Source organism: Equus asinus, chromosome 3 (assembly GCF_041296235.1).
Source record: "Equus asinus isolate D_3611 breed Donkey chromosome 3, EquAss-T2T_v2, whole genome shotgun sequence".
Classification (NCBI taxonomy): domain Eukaryota; kingdom Metazoa; phylum Chordata; class Mammalia; order Perissodactyla; family Equidae; genus Equus; species Equus asinus.
Genome location: NC_091792.1, coordinates 15,119,300 through 15,146,348, shown reverse-complemented (window position 1 = coordinate 15,146,348; position 27,049 = coordinate 15,119,300). Strand labels below are relative to the sequence as shown.

The 27,049-nt window shown below is 35.7% G+C and overlaps 1 protein-coding gene across 15 annotated transcripts in view; it reads right to left on the bottom strand.

Annotated features, from left to right (window-relative positions):
- Positions 1-3,415: 3,415 nt before the first annotated feature.
- The window catches only part of BLTP1 (bridge-like lipid transfer protein family member 1), a 195,649-nt gene continuing 172,015 nt past the window's right edge, over positions 3,416-27,049 (bottom strand). For 12 of the 15 annotated variants that reach the window (XM_070504705.1, XM_070504710.1, XM_070504709.1 and 9 more), the window contains 14 exons: positions 23,074-23,274; positions 22,118-22,297; positions 19,508-19,645; positions 18,519-18,776; positions 17,510-17,660; positions 16,946-17,103; positions 16,637-16,829; positions 16,204-16,421; positions 13,254-13,505; positions 12,087-12,290; positions 10,245-10,439; positions 9,685-9,819; positions 6,949-7,114; positions 3,416-4,152 (listed from right to left, as the gene is read on the bottom strand). In XM_070504705.1, coding sequence (XP_070360806.1) covers positions 3,936-4,152; positions 6,949-7,114; positions 9,685-9,819; positions 10,245-10,439; positions 12,087-12,290; positions 13,254-13,505; positions 16,204-16,421; positions 16,637-16,829; positions 16,946-17,103; positions 17,510-17,660; positions 18,519-18,776; positions 19,508-19,645; positions 22,118-22,297; positions 23,074-23,274 — 2,666 coding nt within the window. In that variant the 3' untranslated portion in view covers positions 3,416-3,935. Of the gene's footprint in view, positions 4,153-6,948; positions 7,115-9,684; positions 9,836-10,244; positions 10,440-12,086; positions 12,291-13,253; positions 13,506-16,203; positions 16,422-16,636; positions 16,830-16,945; positions 17,104-17,509; positions 17,661-18,518; positions 18,777-19,507; positions 19,646-22,117; positions 22,298-23,073; positions 23,275-26,442; positions 26,531-27,049 lie in introns of those variants that run through there. The other 3 variants (XR_011501876.1, XR_011501877.1, XM_070504717.1) reach the window with 2 other exon arrangements.

Below are 27,049 nucleotides of genomic sequence, written 5' to 3'. Positions count from 1 at the left end.
CTTTTGGGGAGGAGTGAACAACAGATTGGGCGAGAACCTGGGTTATTATTCTGATGGGAAGTTCCTCATCATGGAAACATGAAGCCAGGGGAAAGGAACTTATTAAAGAGAATTAATTTAGCAACTTTTTTGTCTATCCTGTACCATTTCACTTGGCAGGTGACTTGATGACCTGACCAGTCAACCTGTATTCATTCTGAGAGCCCAAGTTTTGTTGTTATCTCCCAATACCACTCCCCATATCTAGACCACTGGGTATACACCTAACAACCAAGGTCTACCTGCCATCACTCTTGACAGCATTTTTTGGTACTTTTTAAGAGCACCTTACTCCAAAAATGCCTCTCAACATCTGATAGTTCTGAGAGCTTCCCTAATGGTTTGTCACTTATCATTGTCTGAACCAGCTATTTGAACTTGAGTTCAGAGCCTTTCCTGGCCTTGAGTCGCTTGGCTCTCTGATCTACACAGGTAAAGCAGACAAAATTCACAAAACCAGAACATATTGAGTATTGCTCAGTTGAGGATTAGAATCCAGCCATCTGTCAAGATAATACTTTTGGCTAAGGCTACTCTATGCTTGAGGTCCCAGATGAAAAAAAACTAGAGATTCTCCTTAACTGACTTTAGAATATGTGCTAGTGACACAGGGAGATGGGTATTTAGCTGTCACTGTGTAGAGGGCACAAGCATTCTGGGTATGGCACTATCAATTGTCATAGAAAAAGATCAGTCCACACAGGTAATCAGTTTTATTCCATTGAACTTTAGAAGACACCATACCACAGTGAGGATGGAGAAGACTCTAAAGCATTTTTGTTTAGTGTGGTCCATGGACTGAGGCCACTCCATGAATTGTTACTCTTCTGTGAGAAGTACAAAAATTGAGAGGACGTATTTAGAAATTCTTATAGCAATTGATAGAAGGCAACACTTGAATCTAATAAGATTGAGTCTAATAATTAAACACTTGAGCTTGTATTTTGTATGTCCTTGAGTACTGTCTTTTCATTTTGAATAATTGATTCTTACTGTATTGTACAAGTATTGCTTTGATAGTTTAGATTGGTACTTCAGATTTAGATTTGGTGCTTCAGATTGGTAATTTAAAAAAAATGGTTCTTCACTACAGATAGTTTTTGAATGATGGCTCTAAAATGGGCCCTAGATTACATCTTTACAGGACAAAATCCTTTAGATTTTGTTATACATTATTGAATTTTACAGAAAATCTGGATATATTCTGATTTAGTGGAATAGAACAAGGTACGTGATATAGTGGTCCCTTGGTATCCCAAGGGGATTAGTTCTCGGACAGCCTGTGGATACCAAAATCTGAAGTCCCTTTGTAGGTCCTCTGTATCCTCAGATGTGGAACCTGTAGATGGGGAGGGCTGACTGTACTCATAAAATAATTTTGATAGATCACCTGGAAACTTTGTAATCTAGACAACTGGCTGTATCTTGCTTTTTTCATTTAAGAATAAATATTAGAGATCATCCTTGTTTTTTTTTTTTACAGTTGCATATTATTCCACTAAATGGATCTGTCATATTTTATTTAACCTACCTTCTACTGTTTTGAATTGTTTCCAACCATTTCTTACAAAGAATACTGCAACAAATATTCCTACATAATTATTTCACACATATGCAGGTATATCCAGTAGTGAGACTGTTAAGATTATATGCCTTTGTAATTTTAATAGCTCTTGCCTAACTGTCCTCCATGGAGGTTGTACCAATTTACATTCCCACCAGCAATGCACAAATAGGGTTTTCTCATAACTTTGTTCGAGAGTCACAGACATTTTGTGCCGGGGTCCAGCCTCGGCAGAGTCCAGGTTCCCGCGGGAGAGACGGCGTCTGCGAAAGTGTAAGTGCTAGAAGTGAGACTGGAAGCAGTTGCAAGCAAGTCCAATTTATTTCAGGGACAGGGTGCACTTATATAGGAAAAAATCCCACGAGGTGGTCTAACTATTGTCGTCATGGGAACAATAGGTGAGGGGCAGTGCGTGACTAAAGGTAATAATCGAAGGTGGTTATCTACGTATCAGATGTGCAGCATACATATCGATTGTTTAGGAAGAGGTTACATAGTTTCAGGGTCTTTAAAGAAGTTAGGAGGACAGCGAGTATATAATTAACGGAATATAGACCCCCTCATCCTTGGGGGCTGCTGTTTGTTCTTTGAGGTATGTTTATTGCTAGTTCTGCCTGTTTTTACAAGGCTTCCAGGACAGAGGGAAGACGTTAATCAGTAACAGGCTTTAGAAAGGAGGACAAAGGATTCTGCTTAAAGAATTATGTTCCCTGGAGAAGCGCCTTGCACGATTCTCCTTCTATTGCCAGACCTTGTCACAATACAATGGCAGCTAGATTGGGGGAATGCTTCCCACAATTTTGAATAGTTACAGATTTTCTTTAAATTGCCCTTTTCTTTTTATAGCATTATCATAGTAAGTGCCAGAAATAGGGTTACTTAGGTCTTTTTTTGTAATCTCATGTATCAATAATATTTAAAACCATGGGAAATTTTTAACATTTAGAACTTACTGGCATACTGTTTCTTTGAAGCAGAGGATTAATACTTGAGGTAGGACTCAAGTAAGGAACTAATTTCTTTCATTTTTATTTACTTTGTTTTATCAAGTAACTTTCTGGCAATATTTAGACACTAGATCCAAAGTAGCCATAGAATTTACTTCTCTGGTAAGCTTGATCAGCAGAAATAAGGTACCTATAGCCCCCAACTGTAGGAGTGAATGGGGGGGATACAGAGATCAGAAGATGATGATAAGATGGTCTAGCAGAAAGAATACAAAATTATGACTCTAGACACTAGGGTTTTAATTTTAGCTGTGTTACTGAGTTGCTGTGTGACATGAGATAGCAATTCTTAATCCCTACCAACACTTACTACACACACCCCTTGGATCTGTGTGTTAGCTCTTTTGGAGTTTTGTTTTCTTTAATCTGTCAGAGACAGTAATACTGCCGTATCTACCTAAACACGAGGGTCTGCACCAGAGGCTTTCTTAAGGTGTTTTCTGGCTATAGGTTCTTCAGTTCTACTGTTTATCTTGTCTTTAAACTGATTGTACTGACTTGGCTAGATTTCAAAATTCAGTTGTTATTAATAGTATTATAGCTATCTTTGAATATTATTTTAGATTTTGCTATACTTTTAGAATCTTATTATACTTATATATAAGAATAAGAAATAAAATACCTAATATTTCTGAAGCCTCTGCTGTGCCTTTCTCTGATTGCATCTTCTGTAAGCTAATTTTTAATAACGATTTTATTTTTATAAGTATTAATTACCTTTATGAAAACATTCAATAATAATAAGCATCTACTAATTATAAAAATAAGCTATCATAGGAAGAAAAGACTCAAGAACACTACAGACTGAGACCATTATTGTGACTTTATTACAATAGTTACAAATAATATTTTAGTGGTATTTAATCATATCACAATTACTCAAACTATATACAAATAGGTATTTGTACAAGTCTACATTTAAATAAAAAGGAAAAAGCAATTAATAACCAAAAAAATCACATTATTAAGATTTTTTTCTAAAAGTTATGGCCAATAACAAAGGAATTCACAGTTAATTCTGGAAATATTGTAAAGATGCAGGAATCATATTGCACATAATACAATTATAAATCCTACTGAGCAAATTTATATATTTTAATCTAGTTTTTCACAAAATTTACATTATCATGCAATACTTCACTGTATACAGAATGGTATAACTAGGATAAACTGGTTAACTTACAAACTTTTGACATAATGGCCACAAAATCAGAATTATTTTTTAAGTTATATTTAAAATAATTTTACTATACAAAAAAAACCACTCCAGTGTAATAAAACATAACGGACACAATCATAATTTGTTCACAAATCAAGCTACTTTTTTAGTGTTCTTCTTTGTCTTTCCCTTTCTTTTCCTTTTCGTCCTGTAGTGCAGTCCCGAGCTTTTTGATAAGAACTGACAGGACCTTGTCCAGTGGGTCCATGACTCCTCTTTGAAGCCATTTAGGAATAGTAGTCCTGGCATGATGAAAGCCCAATTTTTGAAGAATATAATCAACACCTACTGGATCAATCTTTCTTCCAGTCCAAGAAATTAATCTAAAATAATTATAAATAATAGTTATTAAGGAGTACAGTGCCCTTGCACAGTCCTGAAAGTAGGTTCAAAAACATCACTAAGCCGCCATAATATGCTCAAGACAAAATATTGTCAATAGGTGCACTGGAATAATCTAACCTACAATTCCTGGATTCACTACCATAGCATTCAGAAATGTGTGATTATAAATATCCTTGAGAAGCTACACACAGCAATGGCGTTTACTGAATTTCATTCTGATTATTTTAGAACTATTACATTACATGGCCATCTTAAATATTTAAAGGACATCTGGTTAATTCTAAAATTAACTTGATGGGGGGAATCCTCTCACAATATATACAGTTGGCCCTCTGTATCCGTGGGTTCTGCCTCCTGTGGATTCAACCAACCGTGGACTGAAAGGCCTAAGATGGTTGTGTCTGTACTGAACATGTACAAACTTTTCTTTTTTTGTCATTCCCTAAACCACTAATGCAGTATAACAACTATTTGCAGAGCATTTACATTGTAGTAGATATTATAAGTAATCGAGAGATGATCTAAAGTATGTGAGAGGATGTATGTAAGTTATATGCAAATACTTTGCCATTTTATATAAGGGACTTGAGTATCTGTGGATTTTGGTATCCGCGGGGGTCCTGAAATCAATCCCCCATGGGTACTGAGGGATGACTCTACATATATCAAATGCTGACCTTGTACACTTAAAATATCTTACTGTTTTGTCTATACCACCTCAGCAAATTGGAAAAAGATAAAAGAAAGCAATGAGCATGTGGCATAATGGAGGGGCGGTGAGGGAAAGGCTAAAATGTGCTAAACATGTTTGAAGGGAGAACTATTTTCTCCCTATTCCTGTTACTTCCTTCGATATAGCAGAACTGCCATTAGTGAAACACAGTCTTTCTCCATCTCCTTACTGATGATTTATCTGATTGGAAATCAACGGAGGAACTGAGTAGTGTAGTTCAGTACACTACCCTCCTCCCTACCTTCTCTTAGGAGCCACTCATTTTGGTCTGTTCCTTCATGCCTTAGGTTTTTCAAGGACAGGCCCCTGATTAGGTTAGTCAAGAGTGCTCCTGGCTGCCTGTGACTAGGTGAGTATATAGGACTGCTGACTGTACAACTCCAGCTCCTCATCCTTGAGTTCTGCATCACTGAGACCCTGCAGGTAAGCCCAAACCTGGACTTTGTAGTAGAAAGCAATTGTTGCCAGACATCCAAACCACATTCTCTGTCATTAACTTTATCAGTATTAAACTGTCATTTTGATTTCCAGCTGCCTCTCTCCCACTATTTCAATTGGTCCTGAAATTGGGCAGGGAAAAGGGGCATAATTAAGCATTGATCTGCTAAAACTCTTTAACTCATACCATTGTAACAACCCTACAAGATAGGTAATACCATTTTCCAAATTTTTCATATGAGGCAACTGAGGCAGAGACAGGTTCAGTCCTTTGGTCACTGAGCTACTATGCTATGAAGCTGGGCTTAGAGCCAGAGCTATCAGCTGTGCTCTCCATCACTACACCGTATTACTTCACTAGTCTCTTGACAGTTTGCTAAAAAAAGTAATATATTTATGGCAAATTTAACTTTTTATGCTCATTTTAAATTAAACTCATTTTATATTCAACTTAAGTATAGTCACTCTAAAAGGTAGTCAGTTTCATTATGTTTATTTAGATTTACATATGCAAAACAGATTTTCTAGTTTTCTGCATCAAGACTTTTGCAATATTTTAATATTGTTCCTGAGTACTGACATTGTTAATATCCATATACTCATGAGAAATATTGATACCAAAATGATTTGTTGGTTACAACAAATTTTACTGAGTATAGATTACTAACACAAAGTTACTACTTTCTGCTTATACAGGAATCCATTGTATAATGGAGATTTTGTTAGCTTAGATTATTTTGTGCCATAAATATGTCTGAATAATGACCTTATCTAAATGAAATCTATATTCTGCAGATTGTTGTGCTGGAGTGTGGTGGACTTTATTTGATACTGTTATTCCATTATTTGGACAGTTATAATTTGATTAACAAAGCAGATGAGAGGAAAGGGAAAAATAATAGGAAGGTCGTGAGTGTGAATCATAAACAGAGGCAAACAAGGCAAGTACCACTAGTTCTAGCAGCAATTATAATATTAGAAGTTGAAAATACTTCTGAAATTTTGATCTGAAAACAAGTTGATATAATTTGGATCATGATTGTCATAGAACATGACTTGGTAAAGGAACCTAAATCTGACAGCATTAAATTTGACATTTCAGGGATAGATTTATATTGCTTAATATGCAGACGAAGGACACTGTGACATTGTAGGTTTTATTACATTGTCATGAAATATGTAAGAAATTGTAACAGTTCCTTAATGATGATGTATGACTTCTACTGCATCTTCCCAAACTAAGTAACAGAACAGTTTACTGTAGCTACCTCAAACACCTGAAAACAAAATCCCTGGTGAGGCGGTGAAAACATAAGAGCAATTGTCGAAGTGGAGTTATTCTCATATTTTAGTGATTAACTGACAAAATGCCACACAGTAGACAGCTAATCAGCACTAATCAGTCTTTGTGCTTCTTTTGCCTCACCTAGAAGCACTTACAAAAGCAGAAAGGAGAAGCAAAAATAGCAGAAGTTGTAGAGGTTACAAGTGGCTAACTTCTACAAATATTTTTTGGCAAACCATATTTAACTTGCTACATTATTTATAACCTTTTTCTCATAATCCATAGGATATAGGTAAAATATATATAACCACCACTTACCTAAGGGTGGGTTCTAGATGCCATGTATTGCACATAAAATCTCTCCAGTCAACGGTTGTATAAGTGATGCTGTCTTCTCTATCTTTGTCAGAGGAATTGTCATCATGTATAATAATTGGACTTTTCTGTCCTGGTCGGGTAGATAAAATCCGAGGAGGAAAAATGGCTATAAGGAAAATAATAGATTAATATTGCAAATATACATCTTATAAACTTATTTTAAATCACTATACGAACAGAATAATTGGCTCCATTTATCATTTTATTTATGAACTGGCCAAAGCTTCATTTAGTTACATTTCTTAAAAAGTAATATTTTAGAATAAGCCAAAATAAGTACCAATTATTGGTATTTCTTGGAGAAAGAGAGTGTCAAAGTTATTTCCTTACAACAATTAGAAATAACATGTCATCATTTATTTTTGAGCAATAGCATATGTTTTACATGTATTTGTGTGCCTAAAACTAATGGTAAAGAATGCTGAGATTTATTTGATAGCAGGCATAGGGTAGTGAAATTGACAGGTGTAGGTTTTCTAAAGAATGGCAGTAGGTAGATGATTTTCCTTGACAGCTTTATTGAGATAAAATTCACTCATTTGAAGTGTACAATGGCTATATATATTTGAACAGTGGTACTATTAATTTAGGAGCTTTTTATGTGAAGCAACCTTTTTCACTGTTTATAGTGAATACTCAAGTAAATGTTTTATGAAAGAAAGTCTTTTTAAATTGGCAATCATAAATAATATATATAAAATCGAATCTGAGACAAAGGTAGCCTTCATATGATTTTCCTAAATAAATACAGTATTTCTCTTAGGACACAAGTTTTAAAGATACAAATTGGGCATAAGATAATTGATTGTGTAATATGATATGCATTATGTAGCTCTAGTTATAACTTTATTGGGAATTAGTAGTAGGGATGAATCGTTGATTGGGAATGAGCCTAGGAATGATGCTGTACCATCACACTACCTAAGAATACAGATGTCTTCAGTTACTGCCTGCTCAGTTGCTCTGCCTTTGTTTATTATTGGTGGTGGATACAGTCTTAAAATTTATCTTGATGTCCTAGAACTGTGTTGATTCTGGTCTAGTCTTACATGCTCTTAAGAATTTTTCAGGTATGTTTATTTTTATTTTGGCCAAAACTAATTGTTTTTAGTTTTTAATAACAAAATATACTTAAGGTATTAAAATATTTTTATTTATAATTGAAATCTCCATAGAATAACACTGTTATTGTAAATCTGAAACTCAAGTCCCTATTTCCTCTCTTCCCATTGAAAATAATGTTTTACAACAGTTTATATAAAAATAGGTAGGGTTTCTTTTTTTTTTTTTAGAAATATACACAGTTCATGGCAGACCAAGACCAACACAATATTTCATAAAATGACAAAGGCTTCACATAATACCTGAGAGAAAGAAATCTGGCAGGATTTCATATCTCGGTAGACTAGAAAAGAATTCTGAACTTCACAGGTTTATCTAGAATCTGTTTTTCTCCACATTAAGTTTAAATATTAAGGCAGAGAGAAAAACAAGAGGATTACTAGTGACTGATACATGTTGGTGCTATATGTGAAGACTGGATCTACTTATAATATATATAATATTTCCTATTATATGGTTTCAATTATTTTACTTGAAGTTTCAACTAATGTCTCCTAGATTTCTTCCAGCCATCATTATTGACTTTACTCTCACTGAATTTTTAGCACATTCTAGATTGCCAGTCTATGCTATGCTACTTTGCACTCTTTCAACATTGTCTTTTGATAATCTTTGTTTTCTTCACTCAAACATTTATCATGAGGCTATTTTGAAATATCTGTAAGGCAAATTTTACATTTCTTTCTTCATGAAAAAAATGAAGCAATATTCTAGTGTGACCTGAACAAATTACGTATCTATTCCAAGTAAATTCTTTAAAATCACATCTGTTGTTTTACAATTGTATATTCACATAGTTGTGCAATAAATATTTATTGAATGAATAAAGACCATATATTTGGAGAATATTCCATATCATTACATTTCTAACTACTTCATTCTTTTAGATAGCTACAGAGTATTCCATTCCATTGTATGCACACACCATAATATATATAACCAATTCCATATCGATATTAGGGTCACCATATATTTCTTAATAGGCAGACATTTAAGTTTACCAATGTTGTTGGCTAGTGCATAAAAACAAACTACCACCACTGAGGTCTAAATAATTTATAAAAAGAAAACAGCCTGCCTCTGACATGCTGTGTGGCCCTGGGCAAGTGGCTTCCCCTCTCTGTCTGCATTGCACACAGATTTATCTTATTTAACTGTTTTCCCAATTACTTGTATAACTCGTGCTACTTTAGTATGTAGTTGTTTCTTTAGTCATTTCACTTTGATTATCAGTATTTCCTCAAAGAGGTTTTCTTTTCCTACTTTGCGAAAATCTCCTACAATGCCTGATAATGTACATAACATTTATGGAAACATTCTGTCAAAGATAAAACATCATTCAGTGTGAGGTATGGTTAGAAAAAGAGTGCCATGTACCTAGCAGATATTCAAAAGTCTATCACATCGTCTTACTAATATATTATTTATATCTATGTATTTATTGATATTTGCAGCTAATGGAGGAAGGAGACTCATTCTACCACCTTTCCTGAAGCTTTTAAGGAAAAAAAAAAACACCAAAAAACAAACCCCAAACAAGAAAATGCTACGCACCTTTTTCTTTTTCTTTAAGATAAGCCGACACTAAATCATGAAGAAACATGATGAGCTCAGCATCCATAGTCACACAAATGTGGTCGGTGAACTCTGTCACCACACTACATTCTACCTTTGGCTTCAGGTTTGCATCTGCAATGGCAAAGTTCTTTTAAAAAGGTTTTATGAAATAAGTTCCTTTCTCTTCCTGTTAATAATGAGTCTATGTAAATGTATTCACTTCAATGCAACTATAGAGAAATGAGTAGTTTGTGGTTTGCAGAATGATGATAGTTTACTAAGCACTTTCCGAGTATATGCCATTTATTCCTCATAAAAGCCCTATGAATGAAGTCCTGTTATTAACCCCCATTTTACTGAGCAAAAAGAGACAAAAATGGATTATTTGTCAGAGTCCATACAGCCGGTAAGAGAATCAACCAATTTGACCCAGAAAATCAACTTCATTAGCTTATATTAGCATTACAAAAATAACCTGTGAGAAAATAGCGGTAGTTTGAAGTTCCTTTAGAATTTTCGTAGTAACTTTAGAAACTAAAGATTGTTTTTTCACATACCCTGTAATGAAGGTTCTTGTGGTTCTTGAACATGAATGGATTTAAAGTCAAGCTGCATCCTTGGTAATGCAAAGATAGTCTCTGTTTCATGATTGTAGCTAGAACCTCCTCTGAATCCACTCAACAAACTAGAATTCTTCACAGTAGTGCTATTCTCAGTGTTATTAGCATCCACATTACGAAGTAGGTTTAGCTCTACATGCGTAATAGAGACAGTAAGAATCAGGTTAAACCAGTAGGCACTGATAAGCCTATAGCTTTCAGAACACTACGATACACAGTTTTATTATTTCAAAAGTTGGAAAGACTCACATTTTTAAAAATAGAGCCATGTAAAGCTTTGGTCTTGAGAATAGTGATATATCTATATATAGATATGGATATAGTTATATATATAAAAATATAGTGATATATTTATATATGTAGTGTTATAGCGACATATTTATATATATAGTGTTATAGTGACCTTTATCTATCTATCTATCTATATAGTGATATACATCACTATTCTTAAGACCAAAAAGCTTTATGACCTGATTTTGGATAAATCCAATACAGTTTGGTTTTTGTTTCTCAAACTTTAAAATGAATATTATTCTCAACTGAATTCATGTCTGAATTTAACAGTTTCATTAAGCTCAAAGTCCATAGATTGAATACTTGACTATAATTGACTATTATAGAATTTGCAATTAAATATGATCCTGACTTTGAAATCAGGTAGGACTCCTGATTTTCCCCAACATATGCGTTATGATAAAAATCATCATTTTTCTAGGTCTACAGGTCACAGTCCAATATGGTAATAGCCCCTCCCTAGTATCCCAGCCAAAAAGAACTCCCTCCCCCAAAATCTCTATTTGGAAGGTAGAATAGCCAATACATGCATATTCTAATTTACTTTCTTATCCTCCTTTGTTCTCAGAACATTTTTAACAGTCTCTAATCCCTGGGTGCCTATACCATAGTAACTGTTTTCTATGGGGGCCAATTCATCATCTTTTCCATTTTGAAAGAAGGTCATTTTTAAGTAAAACATTCAAATATTAACATGTCTCAATCTAGTCAGCTTTTCAGTACAGGTGAAATGATTGGTAAAAGCAGTACTGTAAACTCGAACACAAAAACAACCACAAAATAAGAATTGTCATGACCATATTAAGACTGGTGAATCTAGTCAAATAAAAAAACTTATCCAAAGCACTCTCTTTAAACTTATGACTTGGTAGCAATAATATTATTTAGTTTCATTTTATTCCAGCTAAACCGAACCTTAAGTTTGTGGCAGTCCATGTTGTGCAATAGCTTTAGTTAGTTGTGTAACAGCTTTAGTTAGTCGGGTACTAACTTTTCCAAACCTCCCATGTTTAATATTACTACAAAAATATTCTTCCAATTATAAAAAACTTAATTTCACTTATTTAAACCACTTTTATTTTGAATGTTTTCAGTTACCTCTAGAATAATTTTAGTCTATAAGATGTGGCACTACCAGGGTGGTGAATCATGTACAGTCATGTGCTGCATAATGATGTTTGTCAGAAATGGACCATGGTCCCATATAGCCTCGGTGTGTAGAAGCCATACCATCCAGGTTTGTGTAAGTACACTCTGTGATATTCGCACAACAAAATCACCTAACAATGCATTTCTTAGAACACAGCCCCATTGTTAAGTGATGCATGACTGTACTAATATTGTTACTTATGTCAGCAGGGATAAAATGAAACTTATTTAATTAAAGAAATGAAAATTCTCCTTCCACTTAAATTCTAAACACGGTCAACAGAGCCCAAAATAGAGAAAACAAAATAAATCTCTTCAAAGAATCAAACTTTTAACCTTCATTCCTTGTGGCTGTAACATAATTGAACCATTCTTTCACACTTGCTACTCCATGGGGTGGATTTTCATGGCGACGCCTTGTTATTTTGGTTATTGTTGCCATAGGACTTTCCAAAGCACCACATGGTTTGGTAACCATGGTATTATGGCCCAGATGAAAATCCAGTGTTTGTACAATGTATGTAGAATGATCACTAGAGCCTAGAGGAAAAAAAGTTTGTTAATGTAACAAACTATATTTAGATGCAAGAAAATAGTTGTGGCCCTAGAGCAATAGATTTAGCTAAGTCACGCACAGATAAAGTTGTAAAACTGAGGAGTAAATAAGTGAGGGGAAAAAAATCACAAATAATTTGGGGGCTGGCTCGGTGGCATGGTGGTTAAGTTAGCGTGCTCTTCTTCGGTGGCCCAGGGTTCGCAGGTTTGGATCCCGAGCATAGACCTAGCACTGCTCTCAAGTCACGCTGTGGAGGCATCCCACATAAAATAGAGCAAGACTGGCACAGATGTTAGCTCAGCAACAATCTTCCTCAAGCAAAAAGAGGAAGATTGGCAACAGATGTTAGCTCAGGGCCAGTCTTCCTCACACACACAAGATCACAAATAATTTTTCTTTCTTCTAGTTATAACTGGATTTGTCCCCAGTAAGATAAGGAGCATCAACCATTTTTCCCTTCATCATTAAGAAACCACTGAGTAGGAAATTAAAGCTAAAAGGAACTGGGTTTATCACTGTAAATAGAAGTAAAAGCACAGCCTTGCCCATAAAAGTTTTATAATATAATCTTGACTTGCAATAATTTCCTTACACTACTACTATGTGTCTTCTCCATGTTTTTAAAGAAATATTTACAATAACTATTATTATGACTGTGGCCAGCCACAGCAGCAGAAGTTTCAATTGCCTAACTGCCATTTCTTTAAGTAAGAAATGGAATAAGATGGCAAGTTCAGAAATAAGTCCTTTAACTTGTCCCAGACTTTATAGATACTGACTCATTGGCAGTGAACTCCTTAACATGTCTGGTACATGATAACAAATAGAGATGGACTTCAGAAATATAATAAGAAAAAGGCAAAAATATTGGAAAGGAAAATTATTTTGTCATTTATAATCATATCAGAACACAGGAAAAAGTAAAAGCTGGAAATGTGTCAGTTTACCATCTTCCCAGATTTTCTGAGCTTCAGTCCAAAAAGCAATATTTGGTTCTTCTAAATGAAACAGTGCCCAGGATTTTGAACGGAAATTTGGACCATGAAAACAAGCCAGTGTCATATGATTTCCATGTAAGCTCATTGATCCTCCAAACTGCATTCCATCTTCTGGTAACGGAATCTGAAATAAGGATATGTGGCATCCTGATACCACCTTCAATACTCCAGGCCAATGTCGATGATGAGCTGCATCAAGCACTGCAAGAAAACCAAAAACCAATTATCCTGAAGTGCGTTGTGAACATCTAGAATGTCAGGTAGAAGGCAGCAGGTGGCTACTTTCGATAGCTGAAGTGACTCAGGTAACGGATGAAAACAACCCAACACCTGGTTAACATTAAGAAGATAAAGTCTGGGAAAAGGTGCTGCAAGCAGGACGGATAGAACTAAGGAAAGTAGTAACTTAATAAATAATTACAACGAACACTTGGGTAATGATTAATGATTTACAAAATGCTTGCATGAAATTTTACACAGTTCTCACAATAACTCTGTAAACTACATATTTCATCTAGACTCTTTCAAGTGAAGGAGAAGAGGGGTTAAGTGACCAGTGACTAGAAGACCTAGGAATCACATGCAGATCCCTGATTTTAAGTACTGGTTTTACTCTTATACTCTGGCTACTCAAAAGTGAGGTCTGAGGACCGGCAGCATCAGCGTCACCCGGGAGCTTGTTAGAAATGCAGACTCCTGTCTACCCCACACCTACTGGATCAGAATCTGCATTTTAATATAATCTCCAGGCGGTTCAGATGCACATTAAAGTTTGAGAAGCACTAATCAGGTATACAATTCATATTTGTACTTCCCATTTATTCCAATAATGCCCTTTTTGGCTGTTTTCCACAACTCTCATTCCAGAGCCAACCAAGGATCATGCATTGTATTTAGTTAACATGTCTCTCTAGTTTCCTTTAATCTAAAACAATTCCCTAAGCCTATTTGTTTTCTGTGACAAGACTTTTTTGAAGAATCTGGGCCAGGTATTTTGAGGAACATCCCTCTATTTGTATATGCCTGATACAAATTCTAGTTTAAGGAAACAGAAGGACTACAGGAACAAGATAAAGGAAACCACAAGGAAGCAACTGAAAAAATCTAGAAGGTAAGACATTCTTCAGGACAACTGGCCAAGTCTCTTCAAGTTATATCATTAAAGAAAGGACTATGCTGGATTAAAAGAGTGTAAAGGAACATAATCAGATTTAACTCGTGATCTTGGATATATTGGTTTGGACAAACCAGTTGTAAGGATAATTTTAGGTCAACTGTGGAATGTGATCAGAAGTCTAGAGGAGATAAATAATGAGCAAAATGGGAAGTTGGAGATTGTTGACTGGAAAAGGTTACAAAACAATATGAACAATATTTTGGTAAAAAGTACATATATAAAAGTATCTGAAGCTATATTCTCTAAAGTATTCACTGTGATACAATGCACGTCCTACTTCTGTGATAATAAAAAGTTACTAAAAATTATCCTGATTCTGACTACTACTTACTACTTTTACTTCTGTCATTCTAGTTAAAGCCACCGTCATCTGTTGCCTGGACGCTTGCAATGGCCTCCTTACAATGGTAATATGACTGTGTAACAATGATAATGGTAGTTACTGCAATGGTCTCCTTAATTCCATGCTTAACCACCTGTAGTCTGTTCTCCACACAGCAGCCAGAGTGATGCTTTAAAAAGGAGTATTTTAAGGAAAAAATCAAATAATACCAAATCTACTCAAAAGTCTCCAATAGTTACCCATCTTATTAAAAATCTTGTCTGTGGTCTATCCTCTGAATTCACACCCAAGATTTTCCTGTTTGCTCACTCTGTTCCACCACAGTGACCACCTTAATGATACTCAAACAAGCCAAGTTTCCTCCTACTGTAGGAGCTTTGTACTCTTCAATAACCCTCAATGCCCAGAACTCTCTCTCCCCAGATCTCAGCCTGGATCTTTCACTTCACTAGGCTTCCCTAACCACCTTTTCTAAAACAGCTATCTTCACACACTGTCATTCTCTATCCTTCCCCTGCTTTGTTCTTTTTTCCAGCACTTCTACCTGAAATTCTTACATAATTAGTTAGTAAATTAATTATGGCCTATCTCTCCCATTAGAATGTAAGCTTCATGAGGGTAGGAACTTTGTGCACTAGGAGATCTCCTCTATCTCCTGTAGTGCTTAAGAACATGGTTGATGCTTAATATTTGCTGATTGAATTACTGAGTGAAAATAATAATCTGCCTAATATGACACAGCTAATAAATCCAAACCTCTCGGCGGAAGCACCTGCCGAGAATGCCGGAAGTTCCTGATACACTCCACAGAACCACCTGCCAGACACGCCAGAATCACCTGCCGGCTACGCCAGAACCACTTGGCGGACACTCCAGAATCACCTGCCGGGCATGCCAGCACAACCTCTCAGAAGTGCCAGAAGCACGTGCCGGACATGCCGGAACCATCTCCCAGACAGACCGGAAACACAGGAAACACTCGTCGGAACCACCTGCTTGACTCACCGGTCCCACCTGCCGGACACGCCAAAATCACCTGCCCGCTACACCAGAACCACTTGGCGGACAACCTTCTGACTCCATAACTCATGCTCTAAACCAGAACATGATATTGTCATAATTAGTATTCAAGAGCATGGAATGAACATGCTTGCAGATGAGTTGTAGCAGAGAGAGAAAATAAATGATGACTTTCCAAATGATGGCCTTTAATTCCCTTGTTGGGTTGGAAATTAGATACTTTGATGAGTGAAGAGGATAAAGAGCATATGGACCACTTTCTATGTATGGTCTAGATATTGTTATTATTTTAAATTAAGATAGTGACACATATTTAGTGAAAGATGAAGCATATATAAAGGCTTAGTTCTAATTCTTACATTGTTCTTGTGAACTTTTCTCTAGGTTATTAGTCATTGTCTTAGGTGGAAGATAAGGAACTGGTCCCCAGGTAGACAGAGCTCGTTTGCTGGTGTCAAACTGTTGTGTGAAAAATTCCTGGAGCTTCATTCCTATTTTTATCAGGTCTGGTGTGGTTGATCTTGATATCATTACTTGGAAAATATCCCACTTCAAATCTCCATGGACAAAAATTTCACTAGAGCATAAAACAGAGTCTTTATCATATATCTTAGAGAGGATAGTTAAAAAGTACAAGAAAAATTCCCTTGCCCACCCATCTTTTTCATTCATACTAACTGCTAATATAAAATCATTTGCAAGAAAAATGAATTGTGTTTTCTCACTGGATGATGGAAAATACATTAAGAGCAGTCACATAAAGTGTTCAAAAAGTAATATTTTACTAAATACCTTTTATCAGTGATGCTTGAATCCACTGTATTATACAGATTTACTTTCCATTCATCCTGAAGCTTGAGATCGGCATTACTGAAGATACCCATGAGGATACTTGAGCCCATGTAATCAACACGAGCTTCAGTAGAACCCATAGTAATCTGAATCTTGTGACTAGGTTGCTGGTTTGGATGTTCAGAAATATGAGCTAAAATAGAAACAATAATTACCTTTCATGGAAGTGCCTAATGGGAAAAACTCATCAAAATCAATTTTAAAAACCTTTTTTTCAATATATTTTTCAGTTGTAAAATTTCAACATACCAACCATCTCCAAAGCATTGACATCTATGGTCCCTCCAACTACTCCTCCTTTAGAATCTAACTGTGACCTTCCCAGACCGACAGACATGCTTATCTCTCGATCTCGATTACTTCCTACTGACAGACGGCCCTGGCTCTTCAAACCACTAGTTGTCCAACTAAAAAAAAGAAAAAGGATTCTTAGACATATGGCTTCCAATGCTATGAATTAAAACAGGAGTTAAGTCAGACGATTTCAAAAAAGTTTGACAATGAACCAATACATTTCTATAAAAACTGTGGTAAATGTTTGAATATTAACATTGATGATGAAACTTTCTTCTTAGCTAGAAAATTATCCTATTTTCCTTATAATTTTCTCTCCATTTAGAACACATTTCATGCAGTTTTATATGACAGTATCTTTAGGATTAAGCCATTTTCAGGATAAAGCAACTTCTACATTTTATCTATGGTCTTTGCTCTCTCAGACATTTCAGCATTAAAAAAAGTTTTGAATTGATTTACTACAATATAAGAAAAATTACAACTAATGATTAAATATATTTTCTTTGAATAGCTTACGTTGTATTTCCCATTACATTACTCATATTCATTTGAACGTTTAATTGTTTCAAGTTTATAGCAAACACGACAAGTGTTTCCCATGGAGTCCCTTGTTGGCTTGCTGCTTTGTTTGACTTGTTAAAAGGAGTTGATGTTTTTGAAAGTGAATCTAAAAATAGAAAAATCAAAAGCGCATTCATTCACACAGATGCTCAGCCAATTACAAAGCAAAAACCATTCTTATCACTATATTCCAAAAAGTAAAATATGATATTCTTACATTAAAACCTAACATTTAATAGTTGTCATACTGCCCTAAAATAAGTTACCATTCACTGGTTTAGTAAGTCCTGGCAGCCTTACTTCTTGAAAGCTCATTAAGTTTTGTATTGCCTCCATTTTATTTGAGGAAATTCTGGTGTACATGGGATACAGCAACACAGATCATCACGCTGGGATTTTCTTAACAGAGGAGAAGATATAAGTTGATGCTGCCAAAGAGAGGCCTTAAAGGCAAAGACCATTCTGAAATGCAGAGGCCATCTGGGGTGCTTGTCTTCTGTGTGTATATCTTGAATCCTGCATTTGATCACTATACTCTAATCTCACCTTGTACATGAACTACATCATTCATCTTTATATGTTTAGACACAAGCAGAGTGCTGAGCACATAAAAGAGTTCAAAAAATACTGGCTGAATAAAAGAATGACTGAATACAAAGATTAATGTTTTCAATATCAAATATCTTTTACAACACTGTAGGTTTATTTCTAAAAACAACTGTACCATATGTAGTACACTAACTTTCTCCCTATCTGTTTTCAAAGATACTAGTCATCGAGCTGTCTCTTCTGCTGGCAATTCTTTGATGTGTTTGTTGTTTGGCTTTGCCGGCCGCCCCCGTCCCATAAAAACCTGCAAGACTATATCTCCCTGCAGTTAGGGCAGAAATTTGGGAGTAACTAATTAAGATTTTTATCCTGAGGGGCATTGGAGGGCTACTGATAATAAAGAGAGCAGTGTTACCTCTTCGGGGAACTGAAGAATCAGACACACTCCTTGATCTTATGGAAGCTGGAGATTTTAGGCTCTGTGCTGCTGTCCCTGGGGACATAGTGCTGTTTGTCATATGCTCATTGAACACATTAGGTGACTGAGGCATGTGGGTGAAGGAAGCTGACTGACTAGGCTGCTCCCAGGTCCTGCAGTAAGCTTTTCTTGAGGACTCGGGGGAAAGGTGTTGGCTCACCCCTTCAATGGAATCAGGTGTCCCTGGGCCAGATGCTAACAGAAAAGTAGAAAACAAAAGCAAAATTAACAGAGTAAAATCACCATGTTATAAAATATTAAATTTCACCACTCCATCATTTCTAATCACCTCTTATATTCCTTCTAGTTCTCTATTTGACAACTCTACAGCAATTTATAGTTTGCAAAGTACATGCCAGCTTGTTTATTTTATTTAGTTCTCACAGAAAGTCCATGAGAAGGGCAGGACAGGTACTCTATTCCCATTTTCATCCAGATCCGGATTTCTAGTATTTTCTACTGTATCATGCTAACTCTTTCACTTACACAGTATAATACTACAACAATATCTGAGCCCAAGAGAAAAAATGCAGGCAATATGGTAGCATGTCCCCAACATTTTCTGTTTTCCATGTTTAACTAACCATGATTAATTTGGATGGTTAAATATATTTCTGCATTTCCAGATTTTACAAAGATTACAGAGTAATCATTACTGAATAAAAGTCAGCGGAATGTAATCTCTGAGAGAGCAAGATTCTGTCTGTCTGTTTCTGTGATACATCTCCAGTGCCAATGTCCCCACTGGTTAGCACGTTAGAGGGGCTCGAGGACATTTGTTGAATGAGTGAATGAACTGCAGGGTACAACTTACCAAGTAAGACAGTTAGTGTTATCAATCATGGATCCTGTTACTGTTGTAACCAAAATTAAAAGCATAATTAAGTATATGCTTAAGTATAATTATAATTACATAATAAGCTTACTTGGCAAATTTATGGTTTGGTCTCCAAGGAATAGGCGTCTTGCAATACTTCTCCTATACCAGGCTCTTGGAAAAGCCAGAATTTCACTGAGTCGGCGCATATCATATTTAAAGGAGGCAGACCCTATATCACAAACAGCTGATACATAAATAAAATTTGTTAGAACAGATTTCGAAAACCTTAATTCATATGGTAGGTACATGATATTATACAACTGTTATAATTCACAAAATATCAAAATAAGTTACACAGTATGATTAGTAAGTGATAATATATTCCTTCTACAAATTATAAAAATACCACATTCTAACACTATACTTCCATTTCCTTTTTTGAGGTGATGGCAAGCTGGAATTTTATTATCACTTTATTGTGAAATTCTCAGAGGTCCTAAAGATTGGTCATTCTTTTTTTTTTTTTAAAGATTGGCACCTAACAACTGTTGCCAATCTTTTTTTTTCTCTGCTTTTTTCTTCCCCAACCTCGCCCCCAGTACATAGTTGTACATTTTAGTTGTGAGTCCTTCTAGCTGTAGCATGTGGGACGCTGCCTCAACGTGGCCTGATGAGTGGTGCCATGTCTGCACCCAGGATCTGACCCAGCCGAAACCTGGGCTGCCGAAGCCGAGCGTGCAAACTTCACCACTGGGCCACGGGGCCGGCCCCTAAAGATCGGTCTTACAGATAGCTTTCAACTTTAACACAGGGCTCTTTTCAGAGATGGCAAATGAATTATCAGGATGAGCTGGGATACAAACTTCCTCAAAAGCAACTGTGTGGCAAGAACTACTATTCTCCTTTTAGACAGTGACATGTCATTCTGAAAGTATTCTGATGGCTGCCTCCTGGGCTTCTGCTTTCTAAAACGCCTCCTGGGCACGCGGCTGGCTCCTGCTTTATGTGCTCTTCTGTTCCTCTACCACAGCTTCTGTGTGACTTACACACCCATGTCTCCCAAATCTAAAGTTTCTGGTTCAGCTTGAGCCCATATCCACGCAATTGCCTACCAGACCCTCCACCTAAATGTCCTCTAGTCACTTCTTTCTTCATTTTCTAAGTTAATGATTTCACTGTCCTGTCAGTTGTATATCCTAAAAGTTTAAGGCATCCTTGTCTCCTCTACTGCTCCTCACAGAACTTGTCCTCAAGCTTGTGGCTTCTCTTCTATTTCTCTTGAAACCATTTCCTCTTCTCCTTTTTCACTGTCACAGTTCAGGCCTTCATCCCCTATTGCTAAGTCTTTTTCAACAGCCTCCTCAAGCATCTTTCCTCTCCCATCTTTCATGCTACCCTCAACTCTCTAAAACACAAATCTGAAACATCACCCCCCCTTTTTTCTAACGTAAACAGATGTTTACTTAATAATCCATATACAATTTTTTGTGTGTGGTAAGAACGGTTAACATGAGGCCTACCATCTTTAACAGACTTTTAAGTGTACAATACATTATTGTCATCTTTAGGAACAGTGTTCTCATCTCATTTCTTAAAAACCTCTAACAGCTTCTCACTGCCCAAAGGATCAGAAGCCTCTTTAGCTTGGCATACAAGTCTCCCCACAATCTGGTCCTGATCTATTTTATCAGCTTTACCTCTAGACAACTCCTCTCTCCCTCTGGCCCCAACTGCTGTGTACAACCAATTAAATGTTCAGTTATCCCTATGCTTCAGCCTCAGTAAACTAAAGTATGAACCAAAAGCACACTTTGATGCTTCTGTGCCATTAAATACCATGTTGCTATAGCCAAGAATATTCCTACATGATTTTGAAGATCTGGCCCAAGTATCATTTCTTTTGTGAAGCCTTCTCTGATCTCTCATATAAAACAGAATTTGTTTCCTCTTCTTTATATAAACCTTCATTATAGCATTTATCACCTTGCACTGTCATTTATTTGTCTACTCATAAGACTTTGCCTTATTCATGCCTCTACCCTCAATCACCTAGCAAGGTGCTTGGCACAAATTCATCATAAAATACAGCCTCAATGTATGTTTGCTGAATAAATACTGGGTTAGGTGTACTTACTGTATTTGTTCGATTAATAATTTTAAAAGTTTTCTCTCATATAGTACTCTGAATTCTTCAAAATGTCTCACATGAATTTAACTTACTCATTTAAATTTAAAATTTAAATACTCAAATCACAATATAAAGAAAATGAACAAGAGATTTGCCCGTAGTTATACAGCTGGTTATAAAGCTAGCAATATACATGCACACAACTCAAGATCTTATGACACTAAGTAAAAAATGTTTAAAACTTATCCCTATTTAGTGTTTTAAGAATTTACAATTAGAAAATCAAAAAGTCTGAAATTTTACCAATTCATAGTAGAGCAGTGAAGAAAAGTTTTCAGTGATTTAATTAGGCATGTTTTAGTCCTTAGGTGATATTTCTATGTGTTTATCTAGAATTATTTCTAACATTGATTACTTGGACTGAGACAGTACAGTAGGCTGGACTGTTTATTCCTCCTCTTTAGATCAATTTACCACTAAAAGCTTAATTTTATTAAATGTATTGAATACTGAAACAATGTTAAGAAGAAGGCCCTTATGTAATTCTGGATAATAATATTTTAATTAAAAAACTATAAAGTTGAATACCAGATATATTTATTAGTGTAGTGTCCATTTTGCTTGTAGACTTGCTTATGGACTGACTTTCAAAAAATGAGGCACCTCCTGAACGCCTTATTCGAGACAAACTCACTTTTACAAACTCAAGGTTTATACTGAGTGAGTCTTTTCGACCAGTGACTGAAGTGGGTTCTTCATCCACATTCCCTTTAAAAAAGACACACACATATATAAATATACACGTATACATTACATATACACACATACATAACTATCTAGTTACATGAAATTATCCAATATACTGGAAAATGCCATCAATTAAAATCACTTAAGTGAGGTAAAAATTTAAGCAGAATGATCTAATGAGCATTAGCATTCCTAACAATAGTTTTAATAGGTTCAAGCCCATAACCATAATTGATGATTTTTACAACCCTTCTCCACAAAAACCAGAATTAACATGGTTAATGCCTTCCTTATTTGTCTGAATAAGTCAAGATACAATTCACTAATATCAACATCGTATGCATTTTTAGTGGTAAATCTGCACTTTAAAATGCCAGTCAAACTTGTCTGCTAAATAACTAACAATAATGATAGTCTCATTTTAAATTAACAAACATGACACACACTTTAATAAGTTACTATTTATAGAATATAATTTCTTATACAAATAGATGGATTTGGTAAAATATTTAAACATTTAAGTAACATAAGTAACCTCTTATATCCAAAGAGATTACTGTGCTACATATATCACTTATAAAATATTCTGAGTTTTTAAATTCTTGTATAATTAATTTACCTGAATTACTTATTTCATATTTCTACTTACTATGTAGACACAGATATTATCAAAAGGAAAAATTAAATGTTTCTGATCTTATTTTATATCCATTATTAAAGGTATCATGATTTCTGAAAAGATCAAAGCTTGAAAAGATGCTATAAATTTGCAAAAGACACAAATATCCTAAGTATACCTAATCCTCCTGATCCAGATGTGAGGCCAGACACAGCAGTTTTTTGTTTCCCTGCTCCATAGGGATGAAACACGTAAAGGGAAAAGTCAGACATGCACGCAGTGAAGCTCAAACCAGATGAACTGCTGCTGGAACTGGTCAGATCTGACTGGCTACTGCTATGTCGACTTCTGCCAAGAGGGCTGCCTAATCCTGACGAACCTACCAGTGAACACAAGAAATCCAAGATATTTATAAGCTACAGAAAATTTTTAAAGCCTGTTACTAATATATTCTCAAGAAGCAAACATGACTTTAAAATGGAAATATTCAAATATTAACTGATCAATAGATTTAAATCCTTGAAATCAAAATAAGGACTTAAGATGTACTTTCCAATTAGTAATTTACTTCTGTAAACCAGGGTTGAATACTCTGTTCATCTTTGAAACAATTCGTTATATATATGATTGGCCAACTGTGTGGTTCCTGTTTCTTTTCTCCTTTGCTCCACTGGAAGCAGGCAGTGGAAAGGCAGAAAATAGTTGGGGTTTAAGCAAGGAGGAGGAGAACAAACTGTAAAAAATCCAAATCATACAGCTGGAGTCCACATTTCATTAGGAAACAGTAGAAAGAGAGCAAAAGGTACACAAATGCAGCAAGTTAAAGATGTGTTTGTCCTAGAGAACCAAGTGTTCTCACTGGCAACATTTACCATGGGTGGACAGCTAACTCCAAATATGCTTTAAACTTAAAAAATATGAGACCATCTGAATAGAACATTAGATGATTTTGCTGATGACTCCAAAACATCTATCTCCAGACCAGACCTCCTTTGAATTCATATATTGCAGCTGGTTGCCTGACATCTTGCTAGAACGAGTCACAGGCATCTAAAGCTTACCAGGTCCAAAACTGAACTCTTCATCTCTTCCCCCCATCTGCTTTTCTTCCAATGTTTCCTATCTCCAGTAAGAGACACTTCCATGCAAGCAGCTCAACCAGAAACCTGGGAGTTTTTTGTCATCCTTCCCACTTCTAACTCCCTATGATGCAATTTATCACCATATCATTTCTGTGTCTAACAACATACATCAAGTCTGTCTATTTCTCTCCATCTTGCTATTGCTGTTCTAATCTAAGCAATTATTGATTCTGGACTGCTGAAATGGCCAACGCTCTCACCGCTTCCTTCCACTCTTGTTCTCCAATCAGCTGCCACACTGCAGCTGGCCCAGTGTTCGAAAAGTGTAAATCAGAATCAAATCCACTCCCCTGCTTAACCTCTCAGTGGCTTCTCCACACCATCTGGTTCTTTCCTTTTCTCTCAGTCTTTGTCACGCCAGTCTACCCTTTGTTTACCATGCTCCACTTATACTAGTTTGTTTCTTTTTTCTTTTTGTCTTTTTTGTCTTTTGTTTTTTTCCTTTTTGCCAGACTCCTTCCTGCTTCATGGATTTTGTATTCTGTACCCAGAATGTTCATTCCCCCAACTCTATGCCTGGCTAACTCATACTCACCTACTTCACATTCCATTTAACATATACTGGTTTGCTTATTATCTGTTTCTCCAAATTCAGTTTAAGTTCAACATTAGCAGGGACCATATCTGTTAGCTACTACTGTATACCAACCCCTAGCACTGACCCAGACCTCAGTGAAGTTCAGTAAAGATTCTTTGAAAGAATGGATATTGTCATAACCTGTACTTATATATTCTCATCATTCTTTCTTGCATGTTTTATGATGATAAAATTAGTAGTGTTCTTTTTTTTATTTTCTAAAGAATCATAAAATGTGGGCACAAAAAACAGTGGCTCACTTCATATTCCTTTCACTACATGTTCCTAGCATAGTACATATATACTACTATAATATTTAAATGTTAATTTGTGACATTTTGTCATTAAAAAAGTGAATGTCCCAACAGAGAAATGGGCAAGGGTATATTTATCCCCCTTGCTCAAAGAGCTAATAAAATAATGCAATATAAATTAAAATAATAAAATCCCATTTTTGTCCATCACATTGACAATGATTAAAAATAAATTTAAAGCATAGTATTGGGAAGAATACAGTGAACTTCGTGTCTACACACACCGTGATGAGGATGCAGAAATCTTATAGTCTTAGTAGAAAGTAACACGTATCCAATCCTTTAAAAATGTTCATGATTTTAAAAATTTGTCCCAAGGATGTTTATAAATATTTATATATAAAGATATTCATCTCAATATTATTACAAAATAAAAAGCTAAGGGAGTCTCAAATGTATCACCAAACTGATGGAACATCATGCAGTCATTCATTATTTTAGAGACGAATATTTAATAATTTGGGAAAACCTATATTTTAAATTTTAAAAAGTTGCAGGGGCCAGCCCGGTGGCATAGTGGTTAAGTTCGTGTGCTCTGCATCAGTGGCCTGCGGTTCACAGGTTCGGATCCTGGACCTAGCACTGCTCATCAAGTTCTACACTATGGCGGCATCCTACATAAAAAATAGAGGAAGACTGGCACGGATGTTAGCTCAGCAACAATCTTCTTCAAGCAAAAAGATGAAGATTGACAATAGATGTTAGCTCAGGACCAATCTTCCTCATGAGGAAAAAAAAAGTTACATAGCAGAAGAGACCATACTTCAATTTTGCCTGGGAAAAAGACTATCTATAAAAATGCTGGTTATCTGTGATAAAGGAATACTATTTATTATTTTCATTTTTAGTACTTTTCTGTTTCCTATATTTTCTATAATGAACAATGAGTTAATTTGACAATCAGAAAAATACATTTTCAAAAACCAACACTACCACTCCAATATTATGTTGACTACAACACAATTCCAGCAGCAATATTTTGGAGCTAAGTGCGAGGCAGTGGGCAACTGCATTAGCAAAAACTTTAGTTCTAAAATATTAACTTCTTGTTTGCCTATTTTGCTGTGAAAACTTTCATAGATTCACACAGCAAAGCAAATGTTTTGCTTTAACCATTCCTCCAGTGTCTCCTGACACTGCCAAATGTCCCCTGGGGACAAAATTGCCCCTGGTTAAGAACCAGTGTTTTTTTTGTTTTTGTTTTGTTTTTTCATTTTTCTCCCCAAAGCCCCCGGGTACGTAGTTGTGTATTTTTAGTTGTGGGTCCTTCCAGTTGTGGCATGTGGGATGCTGCCTCAGTATAGCTTGATGAGCAGTGCCATGTCTGCGCCCAGGATTTGAACTGGCAAAACCCTGGGCCGCTGAAGTGCAGTGCACGAACTTAACCACTCGGCCACTGGGCCGGCCCCAAGAACCAGTGTTTTAGTGATAGTTCTCTTATCAATTCTCTTATCAATTTTCATTCATTCTAGTCTCTTTCTTTAAAAATGTCCAAAAAAATATTTACCATTTGCATTTGTGATCTTTATACGATTTTTAGGGCAGAAATGACACTGAGGTTTAACAGTGAAGACTGACTGTCTCATCAGGAAATCATCAGTTCTATTTTAAAAACAAAACCTTTCATGAAACAGACATCTGAGTTGCATTACAAATTTACCATTAAAAATATATACAGTCATGTGTCGCTTAACAGTGGGGAATACACTCTGAGAAAAGCGCCATTAGGCGATTCCATAGTTGTGTCAGCATCATAGAGTGCACTTACACAAACCTAGATGGTATAGCCTACCACACACCTAAGCTATACAGTACTGATCTTATGGAACCACCGACACATATGTGGTTCCTTGTTGACCAAAACGTCATTATGCAGCACATGACTGTATATACTACTTGATACAATTTTAATTCAGTGTGATAAGAAATCCTTGCAACACAACACTACATCTCTTATTTTCTATTTCCCACAGTGATTACCCTTAAATGTAAAGACATAGCATAAAATAAAACATTCAAAAGTACTTGAATGTATTATTATATGACAGTTACTTCATAGTGCTTGTAATGTGTACATTCAAGCCAACAAAATGCTATCCAACTCCCATTCACTTGTAACAA